At 44.1% G+C, this 25,668-nt stretch overlaps 1 protein-coding gene across 2 annotated transcripts in view; it reads right to left on the bottom strand.

Moving 5' to 3' along the window:
- Window positions 1–25,668, bottom strand: part of DRC2 (dynein regulatory complex subunit 2) — a 79,962-nt gene that overhangs the window by 40,169 nt on the left and 14,125 nt on the right. For both annotated transcript variants that reach the window (XM_077297470.1, XM_077297469.1), the window contains exons 2-6: window positions 10,913–11,064; window positions 10,043–10,210; window positions 7,067–7,236; window positions 2,877–3,015; window positions 1,881–2,078 (exon numbers count right to left, since the gene is read on the bottom strand). In XM_077297470.1, the coding sequence (XP_077153585.1) occupies window positions 1,881–2,078; window positions 2,877–3,015; window positions 7,067–7,236; window positions 10,043–10,210; window positions 10,913–11,053 (816 nt within the window). In that variant the 5' untranslated portion in view covers window positions 11,054–11,064. The remainder of the gene's footprint in view (window positions 1–1,880; window positions 2,079–2,876; window positions 3,016–7,066; window positions 7,237–10,042; window positions 10,211–10,912; window positions 11,065–25,668) is intronic.

Genomic DNA, 25,668 nt, shown 5'->3' with positions numbered 1-25,668 from the left:
TCCTGGAAGTTCTCTGTTGGCCAGTCCATTTTCAGCTTAAGATAAGTCTGCTACTTTTTGGGTGTTTCCCTGCTTATGACCTTCTGTTCAGTTAAATTTATGTCTCTTTTGTCCAGCTTGTCATTATGAAATATTCCGGCTAGTTGGAAGCTCTGGGGTCGCAGATTTGCCCCTCCACACCGTGAGTCGGTGTGGTGTTTATTTTTGTAAACTCTGCGTGGACTTTTAGTTTTTATACTGACCGCACAGCAACCTATCCTATCTCTGTCTATTTAGATAGTATTGGCCTCCTTTGCTAAAAAATCTAGTTTCATTTCTGAGTTTGTCATTTCCCTCTCCACTCACCGTCAATATTTGTGGGGGGCTATCTTCCTTTGGGGGTTTCTCTGAGGCGAGATAGCTTTCCGTTTCCATCTTTAGGGGTAGCTAGTTCTTAGGCTGTGCAGAGGCGTCTAGGCAGAGTTAGGTACGCTCCACGGCTATTTCTAGTGTTGCTGTTAGGAGTAGGGATTGCGGTCAGTAAAGTTACCACCTCCTCAGAGCTAGTCCTATTTTTGTTTTACCCACCAGGTCATTTCAGTGCTGCTCCGTAGTGAGTCCATGATTGGTTTTGCCCACCAGGTCATCTCAGTACCGCTCCGTACCCACCAGGTCATAACAGGCGAGTATAAGTTTGCTTTTTTATTCTACATTTTTTAAATTAAATGGGTAAAATGGAGTATTTATTTCAAATAAAGGACTTTATTCAGGTTGTGTTTTGTTTACAATTTTACTATGGGGATAGTAATGGGGGCGTTTTATAGACGCCTCTACATTACTAACCCCTGGGCTTGATGTCAGCTGTCAATACAAAGCTGACATCAACCCCAATACTATTACCCCACTTGTCATCGCACCAGGGCAAGTGGGAAGAGAAGAGGCTAAACGCCAAATTGGCGCATCTTATGGATGTGCCAATTCATGGGCAGCTGAGAGATGATGATTTTAGTCTGGGAGGGGGCCAATATCCATGCCCCTTCCTACCCTATCAGTAGTAGCTCACAGCTGTCTGCCAAGCCTTTGTGCTTATTTATTACAGGGGACCCGCCATCACTTTTTTTGGGGGGGTCGCCCATTTTAATAACCAGTAAAGGCTAAGTATACAGCTGTAAGCTGATATTAATAGCCTGGGAAGCTCCACCTTTATTACCCCCTTCCCAGGTTGTAAACATCTGTCCCCAGCTGTCCTCTTTCCCTCAGCTGGTTATTAAGATGTCGGGGGACCCCACGCCATTTTTTTATTTTATTTATTCATGAATTAAATACATGTTCAGTAAGCTACACACGCAAAGCAATGATTATATATCTCACTCACATATTTCTACTTATGAATTGAAGAATATTTCCTTTGAAAACTATGGCTAAATGACATAGAGAATTACTCTATTTAAAAGTTAATGTTTAAATCGCATTGCATAAGGATTGCATATGCATGTCATATGGATGTCATATGGATTGGGTGAGAAAAATCACATTGTACTCGCATGATACATGTCCGACTTTTCAGAAAAACATTGGACCAATTTTATTAACGCCGATGGCTATGAGCCCTATTGCTATTAACGTCCCATTGGCCAGTGTGAAAATTACAATATTTCTAATTTTTATGTCTAATACAGATTGTGATATGAAAAAAAATTGTTAAAAATACGTGATTTATAGAGTCCATTCGTTCTGACATCAGATATTTTATTTTATTTTTACTTTAACCCTTTAACTTACTAATGATGTTTTATTGTAATTTTGTTTCCAAAACTCCTCTCCATACATTGTTGTTCCATTCTAATTACAAAGCTAAATAATCTGTATTATTACAAACACCTAATGATTTCATTAGCTACCTGAATCTTCTGAAGCTTTTTCATCTGATAAGCAATTTCTTCCGAGCTCTTTTCATCTTTTGCTTTTAAGGTTTCAAATGCAATTTTGCGGTCCTCGGTGGCATTTGTGTAGTTCTTCAAGGCTTGCTGGAACTGTTTCCACAGGTCCTCCACGGTTCCCTCCAGAATCACACGAAGCGAATGTTTCTCCTCTAAATTCTGTCAAATACAGAATGGACAAGAGTTTTAGTTTTATGGTGTATTTGCTGAAGGATTTGGGGGGGGGGGGAGGCAGAAGCGATCACAACTGAAACCTTAGATCATACAGAAATACTCCAGTATTGGTTTTCTATAGGAAATACAAACCGATTGGATTTGATGATAAAGTGATGGCATATTAATAGGAAGAGCCAGAAAGATTTGACCTTAGGGACCAGTAACACATTTTGAAGTTTTTGGGCCCAAATGCAATATTTCCCACAGGACCCCCAAGTATCTTGAATTACAATAGTCTTTTAATATGGGCAAAGGAACCTTGTAGGCTGAGGTGCGATTGCAACCCCTGCTTATGCCACTGGTTGGGACCATCTCCGAATCTAATGTAGAAGGGGAGCTGGTGTAGTCCCACATTCCCTTCTAAATCTTCATACCTTGTGTGGGTTCCTGGACCCCTGGATGTTCAGGAAATGGCAACTGGCCCTATTTCCCCAGGACAAAACAGTGAAGGGTATGCGGCGATACGCCAGTGCTACGTACTCTTTGCTCTTAGGATCGGTGGGGTCCGAGAGGTTGTTATGGAGTAGCCTAGGGATGTGCCAACACCTCATTACCAAGCATGACAATTGGTTTCATATTTTGTACAAATAACAGAATCTTTTGTGCCATGGCACAAATAACGTGTGCTTACCCTGCCCAAGACCTCAGTTATCAACTTACCGGTATATATCCTTGAACTAGTGATTATGACATGCCAGTAACCCACATAGTCCAGTTAATACATTGGACCCTTGCAATTACCTTGTTTTTTATGTCATCCCTCATACTCTGAAATTCTTGTTTAGCTTCATTCTCACTTTCTAGAGTATTCTGTTCCATGGCCAGCATCACGTTCTCCAGGTTGGACATCTCCTTCTCATTCTGCTCAATGATCATCTTTCTGTTTAAGAGAATTACAGACATGATGACATTTCAGCACCAGGCTGGGGACATCTGGCCACGTGTCGTGAGACAGCAATTCTCAGAAATGTCGCGCGACAAAAACATCTGTGCAACTTGTCCGCCACTTGCTGTAGCGCAACTATTTTAGAGATGTGATTTTGTTGTAGAACAGAACAGCCGAGCTGCAGATAAGTTTCGTGAAACTTGCAGTGAAGTCTATGGCAAATGTGTCGTGAGCGACTGGCGATCAGAGGCAGAAAATCCAAAATATTTGGAAACGTGTGAGACTCTGTCACAGTATAAATGTAGAAAAAGTGGTTGACAGCCCTCACAAAGGCAGGACGCAAGTCGCCATACCAAACAACGCCACTTGGCTATGGAGATCATCCACAGACACACCGACAGCGTCCAAGGCAGCTGTAGAGGGTGAAACAATGTAGTGCCACACACAGAATTGTGTAAGACTATGAAACGTTAATGTGACCGTGGTCTTACTGCGAGTTCATTGAGGAACCCAAATCTCAGCAGCGCACTGCGACACCGCATCTAATGATTTGTTATGGTGTCACACTACAACTTCCGGCAACTATTTCCCAATGTGTTGGATTTTATGTCGCAGGTCGCATTCAACACACTTATAACAGAATTCAACGTAAGTCCCATACAACTACGACTTATCAGCCACTTTGCCATTTTTATTTAACAGCAAAATCTATTTTTACACTGATGACCTATCCATAGGTCAATGTCTAATCGGCCGGGGTCCAACAACCAGCACGCCCGTCGATTAGCTGTCAATGGTGCCGGCAGCGGCGGCCGCAGGCAGGAAGTACTCACTTGCCGAGCTTCTCCGTCTTCCGGTAGTGGCCGGGGCTAGGTATTGGACATCCGCCTCCTATTCAAATCAACAGTAGGCAGATGTACAGTACCCCGCCGTGGCCACTACAAGCAGATGGAGTAGCTCCACAAGTGAGGACTTCCTGCCAGCGGCCGCTGACACCGTTAACAGCTGATCGGCTGCGGTACCGGGTGTCAGACCCCAGGCGATCAGACATTGATGACCTATCCTAAGGATACGTCATCAGTGTAAAAATAGTGGACAACCTCTTTAAGTCTTAATATTCCTTTATTTTATTTATCTTCAAATGTAACAATGCAAACCCCACTTTAAGAACCGCAGAAGTTATCTGTAATGCCTATAATAACCCCAAAGCAAGACCCAATTTTGCTCTAAACCGTATGATTAATCTACTCCATCTTTTGACCCAATGTGAAATTTTATTAGGATAATAGATGCTTAAATTATAGGACTGAATTCATGAAATAGCCATTGTAATAAAATGACATCAAACACTTGAGTTTCACCTTTTGCAATAAATCACAATATCAAGAACAAATCCATCTTAGATTTATCACATCTGGCAGGTGTACATAAACACTTTTCATCCCTTTGAACCTGGAAAATCCTAATAAGTGTCCTCATCTATTCATCTATGAAAAGCAGCAGCAAAACAACTACCTCACCACTAGGTGTCAGCACTTACCCAGAAAATATATATATATTATATATACATACATAAAAATCAATCAACGATGTCTAAGTATATTAATGGTTTAGGAAAATGTTAAAGTTTGAAGATCAGAAATGACTGTAATGGTCAAACAGCAGGAAGTGCACGTGCAATGCATTATTAAGCTGGACTTCCTGAATGAATCGATATTGCAGGACAATTTTCAGCTCATCTTTTCTTATAATCCCTAAACTGTAGGAAGCTACATCATCACATTATAAAGGAACTGAGCACAATAATAATAGTTCTATATAACTCTAATATGTCAGCAGTATATAGAGGATGTCAAGTGTAGCACCCAGCTCACTTATGGATCCCCAACAACTCCACCATGGCACAGATTGGCAGAAATGGTCGTGTCAATCAATGATAGGGGAAGCAAGAGAAAATAGGGAGGGGCACAACTCTTTTAAACCCTCAAAGATGCGCCCAAATTTCATTTTTGTGATTTCATTTTTTTCCTCCCCTTCTCCCAATAGCCATAACTTTTGTATTTTTCGGTCGACATTGTTTTTTTTCGCCAGACACATCGCAGTTTTGAATGACACCGTTCACTTTATCATATAATGTGCTGAAGAATGGGGAAAAAAAACAAGTACTGTGAAATAGTGAAAAAAAAAAACCTCCGCAATTCTGCCGCAATTGTTTGTTCTTACGACATTTGCAGTAAAAATCAAACAACATGAACGAACCTAACAGGAGCTGAAAATGTGCAACATCAAAAACTCACAACAAGCTCAAAAAATTGTACGCCTTGTAAAAGGTTTGGGTTAAGGTTGCCATTTTTCAAGACCCCAAACTTTTTTTTTTTACTTTTCTGTCGATGGATCTGTATGAGGGCTTGTTCTTCATGCACCGAGCTGTAGCTTTTAATAATTCCACTTTGGGGTACATACAATTTTAAGCACTTTTATTGCATTTTTGTTGGAGGGGGAACGCCCCAAAAAACAGCAATTTTGGATTTTTGATTTACTTTTTCCTTAAGTCTACCGCATGAGCTTGGCAATTGTATATTGTCATAGACTGTACTTTTGCAATATTGAATATGTTTATTTTTTGTATTTCTTTATTTTAATTAGAGAGAGAATAGGGGGTGATTTAAAAAAAAAAAACAAAACCCTTTTTTTACCCTGTGCTTTATCTTTTCGATCCCATAGGGTGTGATCATTTGCTTGTTTTATATGTTGCAATATAGTGACTTCGGCTGGGCTTTTCAGGAGTAACAACATGGTGGTGCCTGGGGTCTTCAGGAGCCTCAAGCTGCTATGGCAGCCGGACAGCACCCTTCAATTAAGCAATCACGTGGCAGAGGAGAGGAGTAATGGGCGTCTGGACTAGACACCATGGCATGATTAAGTGGCAAAACGTTACTGTCTGTGATTGACAGCAGCATTTATGGGGGTTAGCAGATGTTAGAGGTAGATTCGGCTGTAGTCTGATCCACACAACCCGCTAAATAATGCATAAATCCGTCATGGAGTGTTAAGGGCTTGACAATTTAGGTTTTATTAATAATTTATAGGTTTGTTCAGGCAGTCAAACTGTTGAAGTCGTAAAATAAAACTGGCTCTGATCACACCGGCATCTGAAGGCTTTGTCAGGGCTTCCATAAAAAATGACCAGCATTCTTGAAAGTAATTATTGTGGAGTGCAGAAGAGTAACTACGATATATTGTGTGCAGATTCATCTGTCGCACCCGGGCCCTGGAGACTACAGGGGCCCAATAGTTCCCTTTGGCCAATATGAGAAGACTCGGTTTAGAGAGTTTGCCCTGGGGCCCAAGATCCTCCAATGCTGCAGTCTACAATGAGGCTAAATACACCAATACAACAATAACGTGTTGTCAAAGCTAACTACCAGAAAGCCTCAAAAACAAAGCAGCTTTATATATAACATCTCACAAAACACCCATCATACGAACGCGGCCTGAAAGTCAATGGGCCCCACGGTGGCCATGTTTGTATGTTCTCCCCGTGTTTGTGTGGGTTTCCTCCAATACTCTATCTCCCCCATACTCCAAAGACATAATAATGGGGAATTTAAATTGTGAGCCCCAATGGGGACAGAGATGATTAGGTCTATGAAGCGAGTAAACGAAATCCATCATTGCCAGTTATAAATAACAGCGTACGGACTACTGGGAGGAAAGCCACCATCACCAGGTAGATATCTAATCAGCTTCCTTTCTAAAAGACTCTTTCCCATAGTCCGGGCTAGTCATTATGGTGCACCCTTCATTCCTGCAGGTCTCTGGGGGACACTCGCCCAGGAGAAAATAGAGGTTCTCTGGAGAAACTGGATCTTTTACATTTTGTAAATAATTGTAAATGTAATGAGACAAAATAAATATAATTAATAAAGCAGATGGACACAACATCGCCCTACAATAGCAATGGTCCGTAATGGAGAGCTTTCTCAGGACGTCAATGCTTCCCCAGTACCTGTCACCCATGGAACGCTGCAGTGGATGCGCTCACCTCTCAGTATCGAACTCTCTCCGGATGGCCTCCAGCTCCTGCTGGTACTCCTCCTGCAGCAGGTCCAGGCGCTCCCGCTGCAGCTCCAGTAACTGGTCAATGTTCTGGAGGTGACTGCGCAGAGCGTGTGCGTACTGCTCCTCCGCCTCATCTATGTCTTTTATTAGAGACTGGAAGAACCGTTAGAAATTCATGAGATTCCAACATTTATACAGTACACAGTAATAGAATCCTGGATCTTGAACACACTAAGATCAGCCCTGCTCTGAGTAGGTCACTACAACCAGGTCTATGTCATAGGCACACAGGTAAATTAAAAGTGTTTTAAGTATTATACCGGATCGATACCTGGTCATACAAGTCATGCTGGTTTCACGCATATGTGTTTTATGGCCCTAACCTAGTGCATGATGCACAGACTGTCTCCAGATCTGAACTAGACCGCCCCAGGGGCATACATGAGACTGACAGGTACTGGTCAGAAGACTCATAGCCGGTCCATGCATCGTGGTCACAGTACAGACACAGATGAGGGAAACAAGCCTTCGATAGCTGTTGGCCAAATGCCAGTTCGGCAGCCATTTCCCCTTGGCTACTCATACCACGACCGGGCACGATTGCCTTCTTAATGTGTGACTAAGGGCATGTGCACACATTAAGTATTTGGTGCAGAGATTCGCTGCATAAAAGAGGCCCGTTTTTAATAAATTTTTGGTGCAGATTTTTCCCCACTCATTAGTATGGATGAAATCTGCAGCAAAAAAAAGCTGAGAGAATTGACATCCTGCACCAAATCTGCAAGTCACAAATAACCAACGTGTGCGTGACACTGCAGCATTCTCATTCACTTTACTGGTACTAGGAAACCCTTTAGGTTTTGGGACAAATCAGCGCAGAAAAGAAAAGGACAAATCTGCAATATGTGCAGAGGCCCTAAACTTAGAGGCATCCTTTTATTTTGTAGGTCCTTAAATTCCCTGCAGACCTCATTGACCTAGACCCCACTGATCGATGGAAAGACTGCACAGTTTAGGAGGCAGAAACACTCACCTCCTGCCTGAGTACGCGCGTAGACTACAGCTCAATAAAAAGTCTACGGCTCCAATTTATCAAAGTGTTAAGACAGAAATCTGCCATAAAACACTTTTAAGAGTGCCCAAAGAGTCTGTTCTCTGCCTATGTGCGTGCTCAGGTAGGAAGGTAGCGCTTCTGCCCCTCTACATTTTGTACTTTTAACCAGTATTTTGAGCAAATCACTTGGGTCTCAGGACTTTAGCAGATCTGTAGGGAACATAAAGGCCTAAACAATATAAAAGAAATGCTCCAAAGTTTAGTTGAATGGCCACCAAGGTCTCCCGATCTGCCCCCCTTAGACTTTTATCTTTGGGGTCATCTGAAGGCAATTGTCTATGCTGTGAAGATACAAGATGTGCAGCATCTGAAACAACGGATACTGGAAGCCTGTGCTAGCATTTCTTCTGCGGTGTTGCTATCAGTGTGTGAAGAGTTGGAGAAGAGGGTTGCATTGACAATCCAACACAATGGGCAGCACTTTGAACACATTTTATAAGTGGTCATAAACTTGTAAATAACTCATGAAAGAATAAAGTTACGTTAAAACCAAGCACACCATTGTTTTTCTTGTGAAATTCTCAATAAGTTTGATGTGTCACATGACGCTCTTCCCATTGGAAAAAAATAAAGTTGGATCCAAAATGGCCGACTTCAAAATGGCCACCATGGTCACCAACCATCTTGAAAAGTTTTCCCCCTCCCATATACTAATGTGCCACAAACAGGAAGTTGATATCACCAACCATTCCCATTTTATTTAGGTGTATTCATATAAATGGCCAACCCTGTACAATTTGGAACAATAAGTAATCTCTGGCCAAAATAAACATAAATAAAACTGATTGTTGAAAAACTAATTTTCTCACTGTAGTTATTCATCAAAGAACCTTTCAGACAAGCTAATAACTAATTTCTAAGCCAGGCTGATAACAGATCCACAGCTCAGATTCTGCTGGGCGGCAGCTTGGTACCAGATGACGCAGCGGGAGGTGAGAACGGCTGATCTGCGAGAAGTCACACAAGTGCGATGTTGCTGCGGCATACTTATGTAGCCACGACTATGTGGTCCCAGCTGGCAGGGACAAGAAACACTGTACATGATTTTAGATTTCCAGTTTAACATGTATTTTTCAAGATTTTTACAACGGGTCTGTGTACACAAACCGACGGCTGACCAGCTACTTGTTTGCTGATCCGCGGTCGTTTAATAGCCGGTTTACACAGGCTGACCGCTCTTCAGGTGAGAACTGAACGGTTTATTAGAGATTGTTCAGTGCGTGTAGGTTGCCATTATTCTTGGCAACGCATGTTCACAATAATCGTGCAGTGTAAATGGACCTCAAAGCCCCCCATAAACGATAGATGGCTGCTGGCCAAACGACATTCGGACAGCAGCTATCTCCTGCGTTCACCATAAGAGCGGCTGCCAGACGTCTCTGAAGGCAGCTCATCTCAGGGAGAACAAAAGGATCGGTAGTCCGAAATCAGACATGCTGGATCCTTAACTCCCCTGACGATCATCTTTTGGGGGCCACCATATACATTAGACAGGCGGTTAAACCTGTTGATATCAGCAGGTTCAGCCGACGTTAGTCTAATGTGTATGGGGGCTAAAAGGGGTATTCCCATAGCCAAGATCCTACCTTAATACGTAGTAGATGTAATAATAGTATTAGCTATTTCCTCTAATTAGAAATGTAGTATAGTTTTTCTGATTCGCTAAGTCTCTTTCCTTGTGTGCAGGCATTCCAGGATCTTAGGTATCCATGGTTACGACCATTAGCAACGAGCTGTCACTATATTAGTGGTCGTAACCATGGATACCTAAGGTACCCAGATAGCTTCACACTATAGCCTGACACCATGTCACCTTCACATATAAAGTCATGAACAGTTTCACACCTTGATGACATTATCCTTGCAGTCCACAACTCTCTCAAACGTCTGATGGAGAATCTCTATGTCTTTGCGCAGCTCCTTGGCCTTCGCTTCTCGCAGTACGGCACGCCACTGTACATTCAGCTTGCTCATGTTAATTTTGCTGCTTTGTTCTTCTTTAGCAAGTTTGTCCTATAGAGATGTAATCATCATGCATATATAACCATCACAAAAAACAAACACACATAGAGAAACACTGACCAGTAAGGCAGTCATCTGCATTTCTTTCAAGCCCATTATTTAAGCTTTAGAATATGAAGCACACAGCAAACGTCATATGGCGACACGGATACATTTGGGGTCTTTCCTACAGATGTCTATGGCATGCTACAGCCATAGTGTAACGTGCCCATATCCAGCAAATGTCAGCTGTGACTGCAGCGAATGGAGCCGAGCGCTGGTCGCTGCTGTTAGTCTATGACAGCAGCATTTAAGACACACGATGCTGGTGGGTTTTCTTTTTCTTCTTCCCCCTTCCATTCCAAAGTCTATGCTCCCTGGAATTTTTCCCTTCAACTAACTGGGCATATACCATATAATTTTGGGGGGCTTTTGCTTTTTCTTCTCTGTCGCTGGCCGATCAAAAAAACAGCTGGGCCAAAAGAGAAGTTTGGTTGTACTGTATATGCCCAGTTAGTTGAAGGGAAAATTTGGATCTTTATTTCTGGGACGGCAAAACATTGGAACAGAAGAAAAAAACAAAAGATCAAAAGCTATTCCAAAAGGAATAGGAGCAGCACTAATTAGAAGAATATTTAGTTTAAACTGAAAAATCCAGGGAATGGTTCCCTTAAAACAATTTCCCTTCAATAAGTGATTACTATGAATGAGTACCTTTAGGAATTGCATTAACATGTCTTCTTTCTTCTTATTCTGTTCCTCCTCTGCCATCATCTTCTGTTGCATGTAGAGTAACCGCTCTTCTTCAGTCATACGGCTTAACTTGCCAGACTTTTTACCACCTTTCTTCGGCATGGTGATGATATCTGCATGTTATAAGTAAAATTCTGTGTTTCGTAGGGTGAAGAAAAGTAATAAAAGCAGAAAAACAATATGACACCTGTATATTGGAGAAAATCTAAAGTGTCTCCACCAAGGCTAGATCCAAAAATCCTGTTCTTGATATCACTGGTAGAAATAGAATCTTACCATTCCTGGAAAACTCACCATACTGCTGTAATCCTACTGGGCACAGGCCTACCATCATCAGGATTTTGCCCCCATACAAATGGATAAGGCCCTCTTAGACTGTCGTTCCCCCATTCTCAATGGATTTTTCAGTTTGGCAATAAAAGTACGGGTCTGGGTTTCTCATTCTGGATACACTTAGATATACTTGGATACAATGCACACCCCCGGAATTAGGCTTAACCCCTTCACCCCCAAGGGTGGTTTGCACGTTAATGACCGGGCCAATTTTTACAATTCTGACCACTGTCCCTTTATGAGGCTATAACTCTGGAACGCTTTGACGGATCTTGGCGATTCTGACATTGTTTTCTCGTGACATATTGTACTTCATGTTAGTGGTAAAATTTATTCGATATAACTTGCGTTTATTTGTGAAAAAAATGGAAATTTGGCGAAAATTTTGAAAATTTTGCAATTTTCCAACTTTGAATTTTTATGCCCTTAAATCACAGACATATGTCACGCAAAATACTTAATAAGTAACATTTCCCACATGTCTACTTTACATCAGTACAATTTTGGAACCAAATTTTTTTTTTGTGACGGAGTTATAAGGGTTAAAAGTTGACCAGCAATTTCTCATTTTTACAACACCATTTTTTTTTAGGGACCACATCTCATTTGAAGTCATTTTGAGGGGTCTATATGATAGAAAATACTCAAGTGTGACACCATTCTAAAAACTGCACCCCTCAAGGTGCTCAAAACCACATTCAAGAAGTTTATTAACCCTTCAGGTGTTTCACAGGAATTTTTGGAATGTTTAAATAAAAATGAACATTTAACTTTTTTTCACACAAAATTTATTTCAGCTCCAATTTGTTTTATTTTACCAAGGGTAACAGGAGAAAATGGACCCCCACAGTTGTTGTACAATTTGTCCTGAGTACGCTGATACCCCATATGTGGGGGTAAACCACTGTTTGGGCGTATGGCAGAGCTCGGAAGGAAAGGAGCGCCATTTGACTTTTCAATGCAAAATTGACTGGAATTGAGATGGGACGCCATGTTGCGTTTGGAGAGCCCCTGATGTGCCTAAACACTGAAACCCCCTACAAGTGACACCATTTTGGAAAGTAGACCCCCTAAGGAACTTATCTTGATGTGTGGTGAGCACTTTGACCCACCAAGTGCTTCACAGAAGTTTATAATGCAGAGCCGTAAAAATAAAAAATCATATTTTTTCACAAAAATGATCTTTTCGCCCCCAATTTTTTATTTTCCCAAGGGTAAGAGAAGAAATTGGACCCCAAAAAATGTTGTGCAATTCGTCCTGAGTACGATGATACCCCATATGTGGGTGTAAACCATTGTTTGGGCGCATGGCAGAGCTTGGAAGGGAAGGAGCGCCATTTGACTTTTCAATGCAAAATTGACTGGAATTGAGATGGGACGCCATGTTGCGTTTGGAGAGCCCCTGATGTGCCTAAACACTGAAACCCCCTACAAGTGACACCATTTTGGAAAGTAGACCCCCTAAGGAACTTATCTTGATGTGTGGTGAGCACTTTGACCCACCAAGTGCTTCACAGAAGTTTATAATGCAGAGCCGTAAAAATAAAAAATCATATTTTTTCACAAAAATGATCTTTTTGCCCCCAATTTTTTATTTTCCCAAGGGTAAGAGAAGAAATTGGACCCCAAAAAATGTTGGCCAATTTGTCCTGAGTACGCTGATACCCCATATGTGGGTGTAAACCATTGTTTGGGCGCATGGCAGAGCTTGGAAGGGAAGGAGCGCCATTTGACTTTTCAATGCAAAATTGACTGGAATTGAGATGGGACGCCATGTTGCGTTTGGAGAGCCCCTGATGTGCCTAAACATTGAAACTCCCTACAAGTGACACCATTTTGGAAAGTAGACCCCCTAAGGATCTTATCTAGATGTGTTTTGAGAGCTTTGAACCCCCAAGTGTTTCACTACAGATTATAACGCAGAGCCGTGAAAATAATTTTTATTTTTTTTCTCAAAAATGATTTTTTAGCACCCAGCTTTGTATTTTTACAAGGGTAACAGAATAAATTGGACCCCAAAATTTGTTTTCCAATTTGTCCTGAGTACGCTGATACCCCATATGTGGGGGGGAACCACTGTTTGGGCGCATGACAGAGCTCGGAAGGGAAGGAGCGCCATTTGGAATGCAGACTTAAATGGATTGGTCAGCAGCCGTCACGTTGCATTTGCAGAGCCCCTGATGTACCCAAACAGTACAAACCCCCCACAAGTGACCCCATATTGGAAACTAGACCTCCCAAGGAACTTATCTAGATGTGTTTTGAGAACTTTGAACCCCCAAGTGTTTCACTAAAGTTTATAGCGCAAAGCCGTGAAAATAAAAATTCTTTTTTTTTTTCACAAAAATGATTTTTTAGCCCCCAGTTTTGTATTTTCACAAGGGTAACAGGATAAATTAGACCCCAAAAGTTGTTGTCCAATTTGTCCTGAGTACGCTGATACCCCATATGTGGGGGGGAACCACTGTTTGGGTGCATGACAGAGCTCGGAAGGGAAGGAGCGCCATTTGGAATGCAGACTTAAATGGATTGGTCAGCAGCCGTCACGTTGCATTTGCAGAGCCCCTGATGTACCCAAACAGTACAAACCCCCCACAAGTGACCCCATATTGGAAACTAGACCTCCCAAGGAACTTATCTATATGTGTTGTGAGAACTTTGAACCCCCAAGTGTTTCACTACAGTTTATAACGCAGAGCCGTGAAAATAAAACATCTTTTTTTTTCCCACAAAAATGATTTTTAGCCCCCCAAATTTTTATTTTCCTAAGGATAACAAGAGAACTTGGACCCCAGAAGTTGTTGTTCAATTTGTCCCGAGTACGCTGATAATACATATGTTGGGGTAAACCCCTTTTTGGGCGCACGGGAGAGCTCGGAAGGGAAGGAGCACTGTTTTACTTTTTCAACGCAGAATTGGCTGGAATTGAGATTGGACGCCATGTCGCGCTTGGAGAGCCCCTGATGTGCCTGGACAGTGGAAACTCCCCAATTCTACCTGAAACCCTAACCCAAACACACCCCTAACCCTAATCCCAACGGTAACCCTAACCACACCCCTAGCCCTGACACACCCATAATTCTAATCCCAACCCTAATCCAAACGTAAATGTAATCCAAACCCTAACCCTAACTTTACCTCCAACCCTAGCCCTAACCCTAACCCTACCCCTAACCCTAACCCTAAACGTGACTGAAATACGTGGCACTGAAATACGTGGCACTGAAATACGTGGCACTGAAATACGTGGCACTGAAATACGTGGCACTGAAATACGTGGCACTAAAATACGTGGCACTGAAATACGTGATACGTGGCACTTAAATACGTGGCACTGAAACACGTGGCACTGAAATATGTGATACGTGGCACTGAAATACGTGGCACTGAAATACGTGGCACTGAAATACGTGATACGTGGCACTTAAATACGTGGCACTGAAACACGTGGCACTGAAATACGTGATACGTGGCACTGAAATACGTGGCACTGAAATACGTGGCACTGAAATACGTGGCACTGAAATACGTGGCACTGAAATATGTGATACGTGGCACTTAAATACGTGGCACTGAAATACGTGGCACTGAAATACGTGGCACTGAAATACGTGGCACTGAAATACGTGGTACTAAAATATGTGGCACTGAAATACGTGATACGTGGCACTGAAATATGTGGCACTGAAACACGTGGCACTGAAATACGTGATACGTGGCACTGAAATACATGGCACTGAAATACGTGGCACTGAAATACGTGGCACTGAAATACGTGGCACTATGACTGTCAGAAAATATTCATTAAACGGTTAGGGGTGAGGTTAGGGGTAGAGTTAGGGTTAGGGTTTGGATCCCTTTATCACCTTGATGGTGGTGGGTGGCTTTTCAGTGTGTTTTCTGTTTTTTTTCGATAAAAATGCATGCGTTTTTAACGCAAACAAACGCATGTGCTTAAAAACGCAAGAAAATACTGCAGGTTGTATTTCTGAAAATGAACGCATGCAGAAAAAAACCGCATGCGTTTGAAAACGCGACCAAACGCGTACAAAAAAACGCATGCGTTTTCAATGTTAAATATAGGGACAAAACGCATGCGTTTTTTTGTGCAAAAAACGCTGCAGACAAAAACGCAAGTGTGAAACCAGCGACGCTTTTTATAGCAAAAAAGTTTTTGCGTCTCCACATTTTGAGACCTATAATTTTTCCACATTTTGCTCCACAGAGTCATGTGAGGTCTTGTTTTTTGCGGGACGAGTTGACGTTTTTATTGGTAACATTTTCGGACACGTGACCGTTTTTGATCGCTTTTTATTCCGATTTTTGTGAGGCAGAATGACCAAAAACCTGCTATTCATGAATTTCTTTTGGGAGAGGCGTTTATACCGTTCCGCGTTTGGTAAAATTGATAAAGCAGTTTTATTCGTCGGGTCAGTACGATTACAGCGATATCTCATTTATATCATTTTTTTATGTTTTGGCGCTTTTATACGATAAAAACTAAAATATAGAAAAAATAATTATTTTGGTATCGCTTTATTCTCAGGACTATAACTTTTTTATTTTTTTGCTGATGATGCTGTATGGCGGCTTGTTTTTTGCGGGACAAGATGACGTTTTCAGCGGTACCATGGATATTTATATCAGTCTTTTTGATCGTGTGTTATTCCACTTTTTGTTCGGCGGTATGGTAATAAAGCGTTGTTTTTTGCCTCGTTTTTTTTTTTTTTTTCTTACGGTGTTTACTGAAGGGGTTAACTAGTGGGGCAGTTTTATAGGTTGGGTCGTTACGGACGCGGCGATACTAAATATGTGTACTTTTATTGTTTTGTTTTTTTTTATTTAGATAAAGAAATGTATTTATGGGAATAATATATTTTTTTTTATTATTATTTATTTAGGAATTTATTTTTTTTTTTTTTTACACATGTGGAAAAATTTTTTTTTAACTTTTTTACTTTGTCCCAGGGGGGGACATCACAGATCATTGATCTGGCAGTGTGCACAGCACTCTGTGTTGTGAATTTGGATTCTGGGCTCCCCCGGTGGCTACTGGTGGAATTGAACTGGTGTCTTCATCTTCTCTGTTCACCTGTTCCCATCAAGATGTGGGAGTCGCTATATAACCTTGCTGCTCTGTTAGTTGCTTGCCGGTCAACAATGTTATCAGAAGCCTCTCTGTGCTTGTTCCTGCTCCTAGACAACTACTAGATAAGTTGGACTCTTGTCCATGTTTGTTTTTGCATTTTGTTCCAGTTCACAGCTGTAGTTTCGTTACTGTGTCTGGAAAGCTCTTGTGAACGGGAATTGCCACTCTGGTGTTATGAGTTAATGCCAGAGTTTTAAAGTAATTTCTGGATGGAGTTTTTGATAGGGTTTTCAGCTGACCATGAAAGTGTCCTTTCTGTCTTCTGCTATGTAGTAAGTGGACCTCAAATTTGCTAAACCTATTTTCATACTACGTTTGTTATTTCATCTCAACTCACCGCCAATACATGTGGGGGGCCTCTGTCTCCTTTCGGGGTATTTCTCTAGAGGTGAGCTAGGACTAATATTTTCCTCTGCTAGCTTTATTTAGTCCTCCGGCTGGGCTGGGCATCTAGAATCAACGTAGGCATGCTACCCGGCCACTGCTAGTTGTGCGTTAGGTTTAGTTCATTGTCAGCTCAGTTCCCATCTTCCAAGAGCTAGTTCCTATATATGCTTATGCTATGTTCTCTTGCCATTGAGATCATGACAGTTTGACCGGCCCGCAAAGTGTTAATTGTTTGGGCTGAAGCAGGAGAAAAAGAAGTGTTGAAGGGAAATTTTTTTTTTTTTTTCCCCTCAGAGTTTTGCTGCCTAGCCCTTAATTGCTGTCTAGCTGCTTCTTACCTCCTCTTAACCCTTGAATGGCTCTGTGTCCACCTGTTTGTAATGGATCTTCAGAGTGTAACTGCAGGTTTGAATAATCTCGCCACGAAGGTACAAAATTTGCAAGATTTTGTTTGTCATGCACCTGTATCTGAGCCGAGAATTCCTTTGCCGGAATTTTTCTCGGGGAATAGATCCGGGTTTCAGAATTTTCGAAATAATTGCAAATTATTTTTGTCTCTGAAATCTCGCTCTGCCGGAGACCCTGCACAGCAGGTCAGGATTGTGATTTCCTTGCTCCGGGGCGACCCTCAAGACTGGGCTTTTTCATTGACACCAGGGGATCCTGCGTTGCTCAATGTGGATGCGTTTTTTCTGGCCTTGGGGTTGCTTTATGACGAACCTCATTTGGAGCTTCAGGCAGAAAAAACTTTGATGTCCCTATCTCAGGGGCAAGATGAAGCGGAAATTTACTGCCAAAGATTCCGTAAATGGTCTGTGCTTACTCAGTGGAATGAGTGCGCCCTGGCGGCGACTTTCAGAGAGGGTCTCTCTGATGCCATTAAGGATGTTATGGTGGGGTTCCCTGTGCCTGCGGGTCTGAATGAGTCCATGACAATGGCTATTCAGATCGATAGGCGTTTGCGGGAGCGCAAACCAGTGCACCATCTGGCGGTGTCCACTGAGAAGTCGCCAGAGAGTATGCAGTGTGATAGAATTCTGTCCCGAAGCGAGCGGCAGAATTTTAGACGGAAAAATGGGTTGTGTTTCTATTGTGGTGATTCTACTCATGTTATATCAGCATGCTCTAAGCGCACTAAAAAGCTTGGTAAATCTGTTTCCATTTGCACCTTACCGTCTAAATTTATTCTATCTGTGACCCTGATTTGCTCTTTGTCATCTATTACCACGGACGCCTATGTCGACTCTGGCGCCGCTTTGAGTCTTATGGATTGGTCCTTTGCCAAACGCTGTGGGTATGATTTAGAGCCTTTGGAGACTCCTATTCCTCTGAAGGGGATTGACTCCACCCCATTGGCTAATAATAAACCACAATACTGGACACAAGTAACTATGCGTATTAATCCGGATCACCAGGAGATTATTCGCTTTCTGGTGCTGTATAATCTACATGATGATTTGGTGCTAGGATTGCCTTGGCTGCAATCTCACAACCCAGTCCTCGACTGGAGAGCTATGTCTGTGTTGAGCTGGGGATGTAAGGGGGCTCATGGGGATGTACCTGTGGTTTCCATTTCATCATCCATTCCCTCTGAAATTCCTGAGTTCCTGTCTGACTATCGTGACGTCTTTGAAGAATCCAAGCTTGGTTCGTTACCTCCGCACCGAGAGTGCGATTGTGCCATAGATTTAATCCCGGGTAGTAAATACCCAAAGGGTCGTTTATTTAATCTGTCTGTGCCTGAACATGCTGCTATGCGAGAATATATAAAGGAGTCCTTGGAAAAGGGACATATTCGTCCATCGTCATCTCCCTTAGGAGCCGGTTTTTTCTTTGTGTCAAAAAAAGACGGCTCTTTGAGACCATGTATTGATTATCGGCTTTTGAATAAAATCACTGTTAAATATCAATACCCATTGCCGTTGCTGACTGATTTGTTTGCTCGCATAAAGGGGGCCAAGTGGTTCTCTAAGATTGACCTTCGTGGGGCGTATAATTTGGTGCGAATCAGGCAGGGGGATGAGTGGAAAACCGCATTTAATACGCCCGAGGGCCACTTTGAGTATTTAGTGATGCCTTTTGGTCTTTCTAATGCTCCGTCAGTTTTCCAGTCCTTTATGCATGATATTTTTTGCGATTATTTGGATAAATTTATGATTGTGTATCTGGATGATATTCTGATTTTTTCGGATGACTGGGACTCTCATGTCCAGCAAGTCAGGAGGGTTTTTTCAGGTTTTGCGGTCTAATTCTTTGTGTGTGAAGGGTTCTAAGTGTGTTTTTGGGGTACAGAGGATTTCCTTTTTGGGATATATTTTTTCCCCCTCTTCCATTGAAATGGATCCTGTCAAGGTTCAAGCTATTTGTGATTGGACGCAGCCCTCTTCTCTTAAGAGTCTTCAGAAATTTTTGGGCTTTGCTAACTTTTATCGTCGATTTATTGCTGGTTTTTCGGATATTGCTAAGCCATTGACCGATTTGACTAAGAAGGGTGCTGATGTTGCTGATTGGTCCCCTGATGCTGTGGAGGCCTTTCGGGAGCTTAAGCGCCGTTTTTCCTCTGCCCCTGTGTTGCGTCAGCCTGATGTTGCTCTACCTTTTCAGGTTGAGGTCGACGCTTCTGAGATCGGAGCTGGGGCAGTGTTGTCGCAGAAAAGTTCTGACTGCTCCGTGATGAGGCCTTGTGCCTTCTTTTCCCGTAAATTTTCGCCCGCTGAGCGGAATTATGATGTTGGGAATCGGGAGCTTTTGGCCATGAAGTGGGCTTTTGAGGAGTGGCGCCATTGGCTTGAGGGGGCCAGACATCAGGTGGTGGTATTGACTGACCACAAAAATTTGATTTATCTTGAGACCGCCAGGCGCCTGAATCCTAGACAGGCGCGCTGGTCATTATTTTTCTCTCGGTTTAATTTTGTGGTGTCATACCTACCGGGTTCTAAGAATGTTAAGGCGGATGCCCTTTCTAGGAGTTTTGAGCCTGACTCGCCTGGTAACTCTGAGCCCACAGGTATCCTTAAGGATGGAGTGGTATTGTCAGCCGTTTCTCCAGACCTGCGGCGGGCCTTGCAGGAGTTTCAGGCGGAGAGACCTGATCGTTGCCCACCTGATAAACTGTTTGTTCCTGATGATTGGACCAGTAGAGTCATCTCTGAGGTTCATTCTTCTGCGTTGGCAGGTCATCCTGGCATTTTTGGTACCAGGGATTTGGTGGCAAGGTCCTTCTGGTGGCCTTCCCTGTCACGAGATGTGCGAGGCTTTGTGCAGTCTTGTGACGTTTGTGCTCGGGCCAAGCCTTGTTGTTCTCGGGCTAGTGGATTATTGTTGCCCTTGCCTATTCCTAAGAGGCCTTGGACGCACATCTCGATGGATTTTATTTCGGATCTGCCTGTTTCTCAGAAGATGTCTGTCATCTGGGTGGTGTGTGACCGTTTTTCTAAGATGGTCCATTTGGTTCCTCTGCCCAAGTTACCTTCTTCTTCCGAGTTGGTTCCTCTGTTTTTTCAAAATGTTGTTCGTTTGCATGGTATTCCTGAGAATATCGTTTCTGACAGAGGGACCCAATTCGTGTCTAGATTTTGGCGGGCATTCTGTGCTAGGATGGGCATAGATTTATCTTTTTCGTCCGCTTTCCATCCTCAGACGAATGGCCAGACCGAGCGGATTAATCAGACCCTGGAGACATATCTGAGGTGTTTTGTGTCTGCTGACCAGGATGATTGGGTTGCTTTTTTGCCATTGGCGGAGTTCGCTCTCAATAATCGGGCCAGCTCTGCCACTTTGGTGTCCCCGTTTTTCTGTAATTCGGGGTTTCATCCTCGATTTTCCTCTGGTCAGGTGGAATCTTCGGATTGTCCTGGAGTGGATGCTGTGGTGGAGAGATTGCATCAGATCTGGGGGCAGGTGGTGGACAATTTGAGGTTGTCCCAGGAGAAGACTCAGCTTTTTGCCAACCGCCACCGTCGTGTTGGTCCTCGGCTTTCTGTTGGGGATTTGGTGTGGTTGTCTTCTCGTTTTGTCCCTATGAGGGTCTCTTCTCCTAAGTTTAAGCCTCGGTTTATCGGCCCGTATAAGATATTGGAGATTCTTAACCCTGTTTCCTTCCGTTTGGACCTCCCTGCATCCTTTTCTATTCATAACGTTTTTCATCGGTCATTATTGCGCAGGTATGAGGTACCGGTTGTGCCTTCCGTTGAGCCTCCTGCTCCGGTGTTGGTTGAGGGTGAGTTGGAGTACGTTGTGGAGAAAATCTTGGACTCTCGTGTTTCCAGACGGAGACTCCAGTATCTGGTCAAGTGGAAGGGATACGGCCAGGAGGATAATTCTTGGGTGAATGCATCTGATGTTCATGCCTCCGATCTGGTTCGTGCCTTTCATAGGGCCCATCCTGATCGCCCTGGTGGTTCTGGTGAGGGTTCGGTGCCCCCTCCTTGAGGGGGGGGTACTGTTGTGAATTTGGATTCTGGGCTCCCCCGGTGGCTACTGGTGGAATTGAACTGGTGTCTTCATCTTCTCTGTTCACCTGTTCCCATCAAGATGTGGGAGTCGCTATATAACCTTGCTGCTCTGTTAGTTGCTTGCCGGTCAACAATGTTATCAGAAGCCTCTCTGTGCTTGTTCCTGCTCCTAGACAACTACTAGATAAGTTGGACTCTTGTCCATGTTTGTTTTTGCATTTTGTTCCAGTTCACAGCTGTAGTTTCGTTACTGTGTCTGGAAAGCTCTTGTGAACGGGAATTGCCACTCTGGTGTTATGAGTTAATGCCAGAGTTTTAAAGTAATTTCTGGATGGAGTTTTTGATAGGGTTTTCAGCTGACCATGAAAGTGTCCTTTCTGTCTTCTGCTATGTAGTAAGTGGACCTCAAATTTGCTAAACCTATTTTCATACTACGTTTGTTATTTCATCTCAACTCACCGCCAATACATGTGGGGGGCCTCTGTCTCCTTTCGGGGTATTTCTCTAGAGGTGAGCTAGGACTAATATTTTCCTCTGCTAGCTTTATTTAGTCCTCCGGCTGGGCTGGGCATCTAGAATCAACGTAGGCATGCTACCCGGCCACTGCTAGTTGTGCGTTAGGTTTAGTTCATTGTCAGCTCAGTTCCCATCTTCCAAGAGCTAGTTCCTATATATGCTTATGCTATGTTCTCTTGCCATTGAGATCATGACAACTCTGCCAGATCGACGATCTGCTGTGCAGGGCTGCAGGCTTACCAAGCGTCTGCCCTGAGCAGACACTCGGTAAGCCACCTCCCTCCCTGCAGGACCCGGATGCCGCGGCCATCTTGGATCCGGGACCTGCGGCGAGGAGGGAGGTAGGAGACCCTCAGAGCAACGCGATCACATCGCGTTGCTCCGGGGGTCTCAGGGAAGCCCGCAGGGAGCCCCCTCCCTGCGCGATGCTTCCCTATACCGCCGGTACACTGCGATCATGTTTGATCGCGGTGTGCCGGGGGTTAATGTGCCGGGGGCGGTCCGTGACCGCTCCTGGCACATAGTGCCGGATGTCAGCTGCGATATGCAGCTGACACCCGGCCGCGATCGGCCGCGCTCCCCCCGTGAGCGCCGCTGATCGGTGATGACGTACTATCCCGTCGGCGGTCATACGGGCCCACCCCACCTCGACGGGATAGTACGTCAGATGTCAGAAAGGGGTTAAAGACTATGTTTTCTCCAACCCATGGATGGGTCGGCGGGATCTATACAACAAATATCGAAGTTACCTCCGGTCACTGAGGCTGCGTTCCCAACCAGCTGAACTGCGTTAACCCCGGTGAGATCCCCGCTAGCACCGTGAGCGTTTTTCTCACGGCGCTAGCGGGGATCTCACTGAGGTCACGGAAGTTCAGCCCGGCTGGGAACGCAGCCTCAGTGATCGGAGGTAACCACCAGTCACTGAGTCTGCACTTGCAACAGCTCATTCACCAGTGGTTCCCAGCCTGAATGGTCGCATCTTGGCACCATGCAGGTTGAAAACTGTTTTTCCCACAGACATGAATTACGGCGTGGGACAGAACAACGGACAGGCGAGGGATATTGTGTTTTTTTTTGTTTTATTACATTATTTGTTTTTTTATTATTGTTGAAGCTGACAGCTGAGGGTTGCAGCCCCCAGCTGTGAGTTTTCCCTGGCTGGTTATCAAAAATACAGGAGAACCCATGGCGTTTTTTTTTATTATTTACAGCGCAGGAGCCAGCTAATGAATACACCCATCAGCCGCTCCTGCTCTTGCTGTTATTAGCGGCAGCAGGTGTCAGCTGATGGGAGCTGTAGTCCCATCTGCTGACACCAGTGACCGGAGGTAAACTGTATACCTCCGATCACAGCTGAGCGCTCACGCTGCCTTTGACAGCATGGGAACCGCAGCTCTCTGACCAGCGGGGATGATTTCACCGCCGATCAGAAGTGGTGTTTGCCGCTTGCGTGACAGAGGGAAAAAAACGTCCTCACCTTTGCATTTTGGCCATTGGCAAACAGGTCTACGTCGGGACTCCCCCATCTCAAAGTCAGGGACAAGAAGACCGCTTGGTCCAGACACCACTCCCCCGGATGGATGTCTTTGCTGCTGAGGAAGTCTGCCTGAATATTGTCTGATCCTTTTAGATGTACTGCCGATATGGACAATAGATGCTTTTCTGCCTAAGAAAAAATACTTGCCAGCTTTTAGACTGGCATATTTTGTGTCCCCCTTGGTGTCAGAGGTAGGCCACTGTGGTCATGTTGTCTAAATAGACATGCACGTGATGATCTTGAATCTGGGCTGATGAGGCTTTTAATGCTTCTTCCACTGCTTTCAGCTCTCTCAAATTTGAGGAGCTGATGTTTAGGCGCCACAACCCCTGGAAGTAAGACCCTTCTACTACTGCACCCCAGCCTCTCTGACTGGCGTCCAAAAGGAGAATCTTCAGGGGAAGCTGATCCCAACTGATCCCCCGCTGAAGGTTTCGGTAGTCGAGCCACCACAAAAGGGCCGATTTCACATGACCGGGAAGTGGAATTTTCTTTGTCAGTGGACCCTGATGTTTTCCTGAATATAGAAGTATGTGAGACTGTAGGACTCGTGTATGAGCTTGAGCCCAGGATACCACCTGGATACACACAGTCAGGGATCCCAGGACGGACATTGAATTCCTTAAGGTAGGTGACCTTTGGTCCCTGAATCTGGAAACTTTTTGGACGAGGTCAAGTTCAAGATCCCTGAGTAAGAAGGATGTCCTCATCTCTGAATCTAGAAGGATTCCTAGAAACTTCTTCCTTGTGGAAGGATGAAGATCCGATTTTTCTAAATTTGGGATCCAGCCCAGGGATTTCAGGATTTCCAGGGTCTTTGCCACATCTAGGTTTAGATGAGGGATAGATGGTGAGACTATCACAAAGTCGTCTAGATACGGGATAATGCACACTACCTGGCATCGGATGAAGATCACTGCCTCTGCCATGATCTTGGAAAACACCCTCGGTGACGATGAGATGCCGAAGGGTAGGACGTTGAACTGGAAATGGCTGACCCGATGACTGTGGGAAACTGCAAATATGAGGAACTTTCTGTGGTCCGGATGGATTGGCACATGATAGTATGCATCCCTCAGATCCAGTGTAGCCATTACCCAATTCTGTCCAATGAGCAAGATTGCTGACCTGATTGATTCCATTTTGAATCATTTGTATTTGACCACTTGATTCAAGGGTTTCAAATTTGTGATATCCCGATGTTTCCCTGAGGGTTGCTTATAAAAAACAGAGAAGAATAATGGCCTCTGCCTATCTCCTGACGTGGAACTTCCACGATCACTTCCATTTGAAGCAGATCCTGCAAATCTGACAGCAGGGATTCTTGGAGATTTGGAGACTGCGGGGACATAATCCTAAGGCACTGAGGGGGAGGACTCTCAAATTCTAAACTCGGTCCATCCCGTATGGTACAGAGAACCCATTGATTTGTGGAAATGGATTGCCACTGGGTGAGGAAACACGAGAGTCGGTCCCCGACTGGAGAGCAGTCATTGTCCGGGGTTTTGTTGGTGGTGGGGCACCAGAATATTCTTGCCCCTGCCACACTTGGGGTAACTCCATTGCCCTGTTTTGCCCTTCCCCCTGAACTCCCTCTGCGAGGGTTAGTCCCGGGGGAGGGCGAAAACAACGCTTCCTAGAACTTTTCTGCTCGGGAAAGGATTTCTTTTTGTCCATAGCCTTATCTAGGATCTCGTCCAGGACTGAGCCGAATACATAGTGGCTTTGAAATGGAATAGCACACAGTTTAGATTTGGAAGTAAAGTCACCTACCCTAGACTTTAGCCATAGTGCTCTCCTGGATGAATTGGAGAGGAAAGCAGATCTCGCCGCCACCCGGATGGACTCATCAGAAGAAGCGTCAGCCAGGAACCCCCGTTGTCTTCTGTAGGAGGGGGAAGGGAGTAGAGTATGTCCTCTCTAGAAGTACCTTGAGTAAGGTGAACTTCCAACGTGCATAGCCAGAGGAATAGAAACCTGGCGACGCATGTTGAATCCATGTTCTTTTTAAGCAGATTGGTGGAGGTGTCCCAGGATTTCCTTAACAAGCTCTCGATTTTCCGATCCATAGGATCTTTGAGCTGGGAAGAATCCTCAAAGGGAAGAGCCGTCTTTTTGGCTACCCTAGACACCTGCACATCCACCTTAGGGATTTCCCATAAGGAACCATCCCCGTCCAGGGGGAAACGATTTTTTAGCTCTAAAGGGACACTAAGACCTTTTACAGGGAGGCCCCACTCCTGAATGATAAGGCTCTGTACATTCTCATGTATAGGAAACCCCTTCTGATCTCTGGGCTTCAGCCCCCCAAACATCTCGTCTTGTACAGAGTGTCTTACTT

Source organism: Ranitomeya variabilis, chromosome 3 (assembly GCF_051348905.1).
Source record: "Ranitomeya variabilis isolate aRanVar5 chromosome 3, aRanVar5.hap1, whole genome shotgun sequence".
Lineage (NCBI taxonomy): Eukaryota > Metazoa > Chordata > Amphibia > Anura > Dendrobatidae > Ranitomeya > Ranitomeya variabilis.
This window is presented reverse-complemented; position numbering and strand designations above follow the sequence as displayed.